Source organism: Echinops telfairi, unplaced genomic scaffold, assembly GCF_000313985.2.
Source record: "Echinops telfairi isolate 266 unplaced genomic scaffold, ASM31398v2 ScPeMD7_57;HRSCAF=196, whole genome shotgun sequence".
Lineage (NCBI taxonomy): Eukaryota > Metazoa > Chordata > Mammalia > Afrosoricida > Tenrecidae > Echinops > Echinops telfairi.
In genome coordinates, this window is record NW_022103955.1 from 3102600 (window position 1) to 3113662 (window position 11063).

The following is an 11063-nucleotide window of genomic DNA, read 5'->3' on the forward strand; positions in this document are numbered from 1 at the left end:
TTTTTAACCGGGCATGGTTTCAGGAGCAATGTTGGTGCTGTGTGTTAGCAGCACTGGCAGCTAGCCAACACTGACAATTCAAACCTCCCAGCTACTCTTCAAATGAAGCTCAGGCTGGCTGCTCCCTTAAACACATACAGTCTCGGGGTCCTCAAACTTTTTAAACAGGGGGCCAGTTCACTGTCCCTCAGACTCATTGGAGGGCCGGACTATAGTTAAAAAAAAATTATGAACAAATTCCTATGCACACTGCACATATCTTATTTTGAAGTAAAAAAAGCAAACGGGGCAAAAACACCCGGCGGGCCGGATAAATGTCCTCAGAGGGCCACATGTGGCCCGCGGGCCGTAGTTTGAGGACTCTTGCAAGGGTTGAGTTGGAAATAACCCCATGGCAGTCGGTTTGGTTTGGGTTTCTAAGCATGGGTTGGTATTGCATCTGTCAAGTTGCACTCATAATGTTGGTTTATCTGCGTTATCTCGTGCTGCTATAGCAGAAGCCCAGCCAGTAGGTGGCTTTCCCAAACATTGAGGAGGCTAGCTGTCTAATTTCGGGACACTGACTTTAGAGGAGGGCTCTGTCCACACCAGGGGGAAATCATCCTCTCAACTTCTCTGGCGTCCCTTAGTGACTTCAGTGGCGTGTCTACCCTATTTCATTTATACTTGCAGAAGGAGTGTCTGCGAACTGACCACCCTTGACCAATCTTGCTTTTAAAAAGAAACACATTTGGAATTCACTGTAACTAGTTCATGCTAACAATCAGTAAATGCACTGGGAGGTCCATGAGTCTAAGGAGATCTGCGCTCAACCTGGGACAGAGTCTAGGGCCTGATCTGAGTCTCAAGGTTGTCATTAAGGATAGTGACTTAGTTCATCCTGCCCCTCCTCCCAGCACACAGCTGATGTGAGAATGAGATCAGATGTGGTGCCCGGAAGGGCTTTTTAATGTACCTATCAACGTATGAGAGTAAGAAAGAAATGTTGTTACCAAATTGTAAAAACGATACACAACAAAAATAGCAAAATGCAAAGCTCTTGTCTTGTAACATAATCTCCACCCAGATGTGTGTACTTCTGAAGGCCAAGTTTCCATCTCTCTAGCACCCCACCCCCACCCCCAAAGAACCCCGTGCTCTTCCATTTGCACCGTGTCAAAGGGGAAGGTTTTCTACATCCTTGAGAGACTCAACTTGTGTTCCTTTTAAATGTTGCTTGAAGTTGGACAAGAAGTAGTCTGCAGGGACAGGAAGAGGATGGGAAATGGGATGGGCTTAGGTTTCCCAAGGAAATTCTCATAAGACCGCCCTTGCTACCCTTTAAGAATGAGCAGGTGTATTGTCACCATGGGGGGTGGGGGATTCCTTCATGCAACTCTCCTAGGCTTTTCTCACCAACGTAGTTTTCAATATTCTTAAAACTTCTTCGAGAGAAGCCCCAGTGATTGTTCTATAGACCTTAGAGAAACTTATTCGGGATTACTCCTTGGGAATCCATCCAGACAGTCAGCATGTCCTTTGAGTTGATGTTTCTGCCTTGAATTTAATGATCAATCAGGTTTCTTTGGCAGTCACTGTTTTGATTTGACTTTTTATTTTTCAAGGAACCCTATGTGTGACCAAGCAAACAACGTGTCTGCACACATCCACAGGTCACTGAGATGTGTTTCAACATGTTTTCTTTGGAAAACAACCATGCACATCAGCACTAGAAAGCTTACTAGCAGTCCTCTTTCTACTTACCCTGTGTGTTGTGTGCACACCCATGAGAAAATGTGCAGGCAGTTTTGCATGAACTTTAACTTCCTGGTTTACGCCTTTTAATTTCAGCTTGTGATGACGAATGCATAAGTGTGCTGTTGAATGACTTAGATAACATCGGTGATGTCATTCTCTCTGTGAACCTCACTGGCATCCCTGCCCCATACGGAATGTTATCAAACCTGGAAAATACAACGAAACATCTCCGGGTAGGTACTAGACATGCGGATGTGGATAGAAACATCTATCACTACGAAATGGAACCAGCTGGGGCTATGGCGGTCATTCTGGGTCCCTCCCTGGGTGCATGGCTCTCATTCCCAGCCTTCCCGTGGACATGACAGTGGCAGCGATCTTATCATTACTCAAGTTAATTGAGTTCATTATAGGGCAGCTCGTATTGTTTGAGAGTTTCTCCTTAGCTGCCTCCTTATACATTCTTCCTCTATTGTCTTTGTTCTCTCCTTTGGACTAATCGAAAATCCCAAAACTTCCCCTTTGAAACAGACCTTGGAGGATTTGCAAACAGCTCTTCCAAGACAAATAGTGATAGTTTCTTTCTTAATATTGAAATATGCTAAAAATAAACTGTTTTCTATAAAGGTATTATTTTGACCAGTTGTTATAGGACATAAAACAGGAAAAAACAGGTTCCCTGGACGGTGGGAAAAAATATTTTTCAATGACACAACTGACAAGGGCCTAATTACCAAAATCTATAGAAATCTCCAACGTCTCAATAAAAAAATAACAAATGATTCAATGAAAAAGTGGGCAAAAGGCATGAACAGTTAAGTCACCAAAAATTATACTCAAATGGCTGACAAACACATGAAAAAATGCTCACGATCACTAGCCATACAGGAAGCAAAATCAAAACAATCATGAGATATCACCTTACACTCACGATGACAGCCTAATTAAAAACAAAACAAAAATTTTAAAAAGCAGAAAACAATAAATGCTGGAGAAGATGTGGAACTCATACACAGGGTGGGTCGGCTTACAGGCATGGGCAGCCTTTGTGGAAAGTGATATGGGGCTCCCTAAGCATCTTTTCTTATTTACAATGGTATTTTTTTCTATAGATATAATGGGAATTTTAAAAAGGGTAAATAGGCCAAAGAGATATCTTTAGGAGACTCATTTTTTTTTTTTTAACATTTTATTAGGGGCTCATACAACTGTTATCCCAATCCATACACACATCAATTGTGTAAAGCCCATTTGTACATCGTTTCTCAAAACATTTTCTCTCCATTTAAACCCCCGACATTAGGTCCTCATTTTTCCCCTCCCTCCCCGCTCCCCCCTCCCGCATGAGCCCTTGATAGTTTACAAATGGGTATTTTGTCATATCTTGCCCTGTCCGACTTCTCCCTTCATCCACTTTTTGGTTGTCCGTCCCCCAGGGAGGAGGCCACACACAGTTCCATGCAATTGGTTCCCTCTTTCCTACCCACTCTCCCTCCATCCTCCCTGTTTTGCCACTCACACCACTGGTCCTGTAGGGCTCATCCATCCTGGATTCCCTGTATTTTCAGTTCCTATCTGTACCAGTGTACCTCCTCTGGTCTAGCCAGTCTTGCAAGATAGAATTCAAGTCATGGTAGTGGGAGCGGGGAGGAAACCTTTAGGAACTAGAGGAAGGTTGTATTTCTCATCATTGTTACATCGCACCCTGACTGGCTCATCTCCTCCCCGAGACCCCTTTGCAAGGGGATCTCCAGTGGCCTACTAATGGGCTTTGGATCTCCACTCCATACTCCCCCCATCATTCACTATGGTAAGATTTTTTGTTCTGATGATGCCTTATGCCTGATCCCTTCAACACCTCGTGGTTGCATAGGCTGGGGTGCTTCTTCCATGTGGGCTTTGTTGCTTCTGAGCTTGATGGCCGCTTGATTACCTTCAAGCCTTTAAGACCCCAGACGCTATACTTTTTGATAGCCGGGCACCATCAGCTTTCTTCACCACATTTGCTTATGCACCCATTTGTCTTCAGTGATCCGTTCGACACCCCGTGATCACACAGGTTGATATGTTGTTCCATGTGGGCTTTGTTGCTTCTGAGCTAGATGGCCGCTTGTTTACCTTCAAGCCTTTAAGACCCCAGACGCTATATCTTTTGATAGCCGGGCACCATCAGCTTTCTTCACCACCTTTTGCTTATTCACCCGGAGACTTCATTTTTTTCAAAAGGCAAAAATGATTGAAACAGATTTTTACTAATAAAAATTTTTAAAGACAAAAGAGAAACATTTAAATTTATTTTGAAATTGCTGTATTCGTACTATATATACTCGAGTGTAAGCCAACCCAAATATCAGCCGAAGCACCTACCGTAATTTTACCACAAAAACTGCATTAAAAATATGCGGGGGTGGGGGGGGGTTGGCCGGGGCGACCCTCAGCTTATACATGAGTATTTACAGTTGTTTACGGAGTTTGGGCTGCAACAATACAAATACCTAAAATTTCTCAAGCCATCTAAGTACTTCCACTGTTTTACTCCACCGTGAAGGGGTCCTGAGAGCACAGGGTTTTAAGCACTCTGCTGCTGACCAGGAAGTCAGCTACTGAAACCCGCCCTTCAGTTGCGCTCTGGGAGAAAGGCACTGCCGTGGGGGAGACTGCAGAGATACGGAAGGTGGCGGTGTGAAGCCGTGCTGACACCATCCAAACTGCAGGAAAAAATATGATAGAATGCAATTTATTTCTCCGAACAATTTCAAAGCAAGAAGTATCAAAAAAGGAAGTGCATTTCTCTGCTATGTAGTGATGTCTTGTCTTTGTTTTTCTTAGAAATCTTTATTAAATCAACATGCACAAATGAAACTGGCAGAAATTCAATTCAAAGGTGTCACAGAACAAACCCACGACTTGCAAAACAAGGTAAATTCTGGCCGCCTTGGCACCCACTCCTCCTAGCAGGTCCTGCACCCTCACAAGGTGCTGCGCTCAATGTTCACGTCCGCGGGGCCGCCTTCTCTCACCCTGTGCGGTGGTATCTGCCTTCAAACTGAGTTCCACCTGCCAGCTTTTACACTTTACTGGGAAAGGGCTCCTGACGTAACTTCTCTTGGTCCCCTCACACCAGTGAGCACTTAGGCCAGTCATTTCACTATTTGATTTTTTTGTTGTCGCTGTTCTCTGAGCCATGAGAGACAGGTTCTCAAAATCCCAAAGTGTCTTCCCTCTCTGGCATGCATTCAAACCGAGGCCAGGGGAGCACTGTGCCTGCTCAGCGGCTGAGAGCTGAAGATGCTTCTCAGGTGGGTGCACTCTGCGCCCCACTGCCGATTCCCCACTTTCTGTGCGGACGTGGGCTGCCGGCACCCCAGGGGGCGGGGGGTGTTCATCTGTGGACTTCCCATGGCAAGTAAGCTAGTTTTTATGTCAGCAGAGAATTATTCATTCCGTTTAGGCCAGGCTAGATTGATGGCTTCTAGTGATCCAAGAATGATATACTCTTTTGCAGATGGTGAGAGAAGCCCAGTTCCAAATTTAAAATGTTTCACTTAAGAATTCCCTGTGTGTGCACAAGTGTGCATGTGTGTGCCTGTGTATGCATGCATATGGCATAGAGTTTACAGACAATTGTGTATTTAGTCTCTGCCTCTAAGCAAGCACACATACACAATCATGCACTTTTTAAAAAAACACAGTATTAGCTGGGCACCTGTTAATGTAGAATTGATGATCAGGGACAGTTTTAAGGGTTTAAATGTGGGCTTTAAATATCTTGGTGTAAACATTTGGTAGGAAGCAATATGTCGATTAAAATAAGTTGTCTCCATTCCTTAGAGAAGATTCTCTTTGGATCCTGACTAGCAAACATTTTTCAGGCCTAATCTGAGTTACTTTATATGCTTGCAAATTATAAACAACATTTCCTTTTAAAATTGCAAAATTCCTCATAAAAATAATGGCTGAGGGCAGCAAATCCCAGCCTCTGGACTTCACACTTAATGCATAACATTGCACTTCATTCTCATCAGAGCCCTGGGAGGGGTCATGCCCTTCCAGTTCTGGGTAAAGCTTGCAGATGGTCGGTGATTGGTCTACAGCATGGCAGAATCAGGCCTAAGACCTCGTTTGCCTGATTGCTTACTTAACTCTCATACTAAGCTTGTGTGATCAATACAAATTAGTAAGGATTTACTTTGGGTTCTTGTACTTGACGACTAAGGGAAACACAGGAGTCTGGGATTTAATAGGTAAACAGGCTGCTTTTAGCGCCATGCGAGTAGTGCATGGATTTGTTAACCACTTAGTTTCTAAGTCTGAAGCAGAAACCTTGGTTTACAAAATAGTGTTCATCTTCACTAGATAATCTGGAACTCCTGATGTCGCTTAAAAGAGGCAGCGGATGGGGATAACAAAGTTGGCATATTCAGTCAAACTGACTTGAGGTTTCTTTTCTGTCAGCTTACCCGAGTGTTAAAAAGGAGCGGACAGGTGAGCAGGGTGACTAAGAGCATCCTCCGCAGGAGTGAAGACCTCAGGGCGTTCGTGGAGAAGCTGCGGAGGAACATCTCAGGTAGTGGGACCTGGGCAGCCCTGAAGAAGTGCAGGAGAGGGCGTGAGGGCTGTGTGGGAGGTGCGAACCACCCCATCTGACATGGTCAGAGGGTTGACGCCCAAGTCAGCTGCAGTGCTTGGGGATCTGTACTGCGGGGGTTGACGTCCCTGGTTCTGTAGTGCAGTCACTTTCCATCAGCACAACCGGAGAGGAAGGACGCCCTCTTGACTAACGGAGGAGGGAGGCGTCCTGGGGACCCACGGGGCAGCGTGGCGTGGGGCAGTGGGGCAGCTATATATGTGCAGCAATAGCCGTTGTGTAGGGAGGGGCACCAGCCTGGAGGACGCGCACCCATTGGCCCACCCACAGGGGGCAGGGACAGGAGGATGAGACATGAAGATGGGGGTGAGACTATAAATTACTACCCTGGATGGCACCAGCCCTGGTGTCATCACTGTAACCAGTGTCAGTGTGTGGGGGTGGGGGGTGGGGGTGGCAAGGGGGAAATGGGGCTTATATATGGTAGAAAAGAAGACACATTCCCTTTACCATATGTATCAATAGATGTGAGTGTCAAATCTTGCACTGGGCTTCCTAGAGCCAACTAACTGGAATATTTCTAAATGTGAGGGTATTGAAAGGTCCTGGCCAGAGACTTTCATTGAGAGACTTATTTTTCAAAAGAGAAAAAAAGAATGTACACTTCAGTTTTTATGTGTTATAGTATGCCTTAAATGAGGGTCTCATTATCAAGGGGGAAGCACCTCTCTAGTCCTTTGCTAATACTAGTTACTGCCAACAACTAGGGCATCAATTTGGTGCCAAATTATATCCAGGGTATGAGAGCAATTTATTCACTACTCAGTTAGAATGCATGTCTGATTTGGCTTTTATCCTGATAGTTTTCTGTCTTTCTAGCTGACAGAAATATATTCTGGCTCCCCCCACCCTTCTTCTGATTATAGTATAAGGCTCAAAAAGTACCAAATTCAATGCAAGTCAGACTTTATAGGACAAAGGTGAGGAAGTTGTTAAAACAACCAAAAAACCATGTTAAATAAAAAGAATCATGTTGAATATTGCCATCATTCATGCAATAAGTATTGACTGAGTATCTTCTGTGTGTCCACAACTGTGTCCGGTGCAGGAAAATACTGAAATCAACACCCTGATAGCTCCTACCCTTATGGGGTTTCTTATGGGATTCGGGGAAGGCAGACATATATGAACCTCAAAAAAAACCAAGAAAATAAAAACCCAATTCATTGCCATTGAGTCAATTCTGGCTCATAGTAACCCTATCGGACAAAGGAGAATGCTGCCTATGGATTTCCAAGGCTGTAAATCTTTACAGGAATGGAAATCTCCGTCTTTCTCCTGAGGAACTTCTGGTGGGTTTGAACTGCTGACTTTGTGGTTAGCAGCAGCCCAATACATAAACCACTTTCCACCAGAGCTCCTTTAAATCAATCTGTTGTGGTTGTTGTCATTGTTAGGGGCCATTGAGTTGATTGTGACTTATGGCGACTCTATGTACCATGGAACAAAGCACTGCATCCTCACAATTGTTTGTTTGGGGTTTTTTGGTTTTTTAGTCCATTGTTGCAGCAACTTTGTCAACTAATCTTGGTGAACGTCTTCCCCTTTTTTGCTTCTCCTCTACTCTCCCAAGCACGATGTCTTTCTCCAAGGCCTGGCCTCCGAGGAACATTTCCAAAGTCCACGAGACAGTTTCAGCATCTTTGCTTCCAAGGGGCGTTCTGATTGTGTTTCTTCCAAGACAGAATTATTGGTTCTTCGGCCAGTCCATGGTCCTTTGACTATTCCTTGCCACCACCATAATTCAATTGCATCGAATCTTCTTTGGTCTTCCTATTCAAGATCCAACTAAGGTTCGGGATTAAGTGTGAAAAAAGAAAAGAAAAGTGAATACCATGGCTTGGGTCAAGCAAACCTTGGTCCTCAAAGTAACAGCTTTATATTTGCACACTTCAGAGGGGTCTAATGCTACTGACTTACCCAGTGCAGTGTTAGGTGATCTCTTGACGGCTGCTTCCATGAGCATTGCATAAGGCTCCAAGTAAGATGCAGTCTCTTTGGTGTTGTTGTTGATCCATTTTTCATGTTGTTACCTATTGGTCCTGCTGTGAGGATGTTGCCTTTGTATTAAGTTGTAACCCCTATTGAAGGCTGCTATCCCTGATCTTCGCCAGCAAGGGCTTCAAGCCCGCCTCACTTTCAGCAAGCAAGGTGGGCCAATCCCAGGTCATTTGAATTCCGTAGTGCCCAGGATGTTGGTCTTTATGGGTTCCATTTTGTTTGTGATGAATTTTCATTTCCCCAGACTCATACATTGTAATGAATCTAGGAACTCCAAATCCGTGGATCTGTTGTGAGGAGATTTCCACATTGCATCGGGATATATGGGGTGGCCTTGCCTTGCCTGGAGGTCCAGCCCAGGCTAAAGAAATAGCAGCCTCACTGCGGGAAGCTCTAGGAACTAATTCAGCCCTGTCAACTTTTGGGAAACTCACTAAATGATATAGATGTATTTTCTCCACAGAAGTTATTGAAAGAGCAACAACGGTAAATCAGACCTTGGATGAAAATTTCCAGCTACCCAATTCTACTCTCCACAATATGCACAGGAAAATGACATCTTTTCTGGCAGACTTACAGAAAAAGCATTTTGTGCAGTTACATCAAAATGCCACCAATGAACTCAAGTAAGTTTCTACACATTATTCATGATGTAACCACTAGAGGCAAGAGCTTAATCGCTGAAGGAGATACCGTTGAGAGAGATCTTGTTGTCAAGTAAATCAAGAGAAAAGTCCCAGCCCCTCCAAATGGAGGGGGAAATTTATAATCAGTGCCAGTATCTCTAACCTTTCCAACTTAGCCATAGATGACGTGGTTTTTCCTTTGCTCTGGAATGACACTTCCATTTACCATGAACAACAGGACCTTATGACTACTATTTTATTGAGTATAGATCAAGTGCAATGCAGTGCACGCTTATAGAAGGAAAGAACCACTACAATGTAGGCCACCACTAGCCTGTCAGTTTATTCTGTGGCTCTTTGCATATGCTGTCTGGTGGTGGACTGCTAACCTCAAGGTTGGTTGTTCAAACCCACCAGTGGCTCCAGGGAACAAAGAGAAAGCTATCTTTTCCCGTAGAGATTACCAGTCTAGGAAACAACTCTATCCAATTTCTATGAGCCAGAATCGATTCAATAGCAGTGAGTTTGTTCTTTTGCGTCACACAGGAAGCTCTGCCACTAGTGTTTCTAAACCAGCAGGTCACGGGTGGTGGACAGATTTCACTGTACCTTCGACACTAAACCAGTGTAGGAAGAAAGATTTAATGATACAATGCCAAAAATTGGCCAGTGGGAACCCTCTGAATCACTTGAGACTGATTCCTTACTACGGGTGGAATTTTGGCGGTTACACATAGCAGGTATTTATGGCATTTAGGGTGAACGGAAGAAGGAAGCAAGGGATCAGGGTCACGGAAACATGGATTATAATCAGACACAGGTGTAGAGGCATGATGTGCAGACGTCAGAAACAATAGACGGATTACCGTCTTTTAGGTAATCATTACTTAATGTTTCTGAACATTAGCACCAGAGCATTATCACGGAGATCATTCATCCTCGGGCCTGACTTGGTTCCGTGGGCAGATGTCAGAGCAAACATCGGGGTTTCGTTTGTCTTGTTTTCTGCATTCCATGTCTTCCATTGTACATGCATACTACATTTTATTGATCCAATCATCTGCTCTGTTGGGTTTGCCAATTGTAAAACAATGAAGCAGTGGACCCTGGTGGACAGGTCTCCATTTGAGGCCCTGCTTGCGTGCTCGGTGAAGGACGCAGACAGTGAGAAAGAGGGAAGGCCTCCGGGAGATGCAGGGACACGGTGGCTGCACCCGTGGGCTCACGCACAGGCACGGTTCGTGATGGCGCATGGCGGTCAGGGCTTCGTCCTGCTGTGCCTGTGTGAGTTTGCTATAGGTCGGACCTGCTCCCCAAGCGCGACAGCAACAGGAGTGGAGTAGCTGGGGTCCAGGGTAATTCTCTATTGAGCCTTCCCCATTTTACATTCCCAACTGCACAGTAGGCGGTTTCCATTTCTTCCCAACCTTGCCAACGCTTGCGATTTTAAGGTGTTTTCCTAATCACAGCCATCTGAATAAATGTCTTGCTGTGGCTTAGATTGACTGTTCCCTAGTGAAGGAGCCCTCGGGGGTAGTGTAGAGGGTAACAGGTGGACAGCTAACCACAAGGTCAGCAGTTGGTTCCTACCAGCCACTCCTCAGGAGGGAAAAGAGGCATTCTGCTTCCAAAGACATTTGCTACAAAGTTGCTAGGAGGCAGATTGACTACATGGCACCGAGTTAGCACTTTTTTATTTTTTGCCTTGGGAATGATTAATGATGTTAAAAATCTTTGATGTGTTTGTTAACCATCTTGTAGAAATGTCTATGCCCATTTTTTATTTGTGTTGTTCTGTAGGGATTCTTTTTTTTTTCTTTCTTCTTTTAAAAAAAACATTTTATTAGGGGGCGTACAACTCTTATCACAATCCATACATACATCCATTGTGTCAAGCACATTTGTACATTGGTTGCCATCATCATTCTCAAAACATTTGCTTTCTACTTGAGCCCTTAGTATCAGCTCCTCATTTTTCCCCTCCCTCCCCGCTCCTCTCCCTCATGAACACTTGATAATTTATAAATTATTATTATTTGGTCATATCTTAC

At 44.4% G+C, this 11063-nt stretch overlaps 1 protein-coding gene across 1 annotated transcript in view; it reads left to right on the forward strand.

Annotated features, from left to right (window-relative positions):
* Positions 1-11063, forward strand: part of LAMA1 (laminin subunit alpha 1) — a 267694-nt gene that overhangs the window by 201364 nt on the left and 55267 nt on the right. Inside the window, exons 36-39 of the mRNA XM_013004706.2 lie at positions 1831-1970; positions 4567-4656; positions 6193-6304; positions 8850-9012. Coding sequence (XP_012860160.1) covers positions 1831-1970; positions 4567-4656; positions 6193-6304; positions 8850-9012 — 505 coding nt within the window. The remainder of the gene's footprint in view (positions 1-1830; positions 1971-4566; positions 4657-6192; positions 6305-8849; positions 9013-11063) is intronic.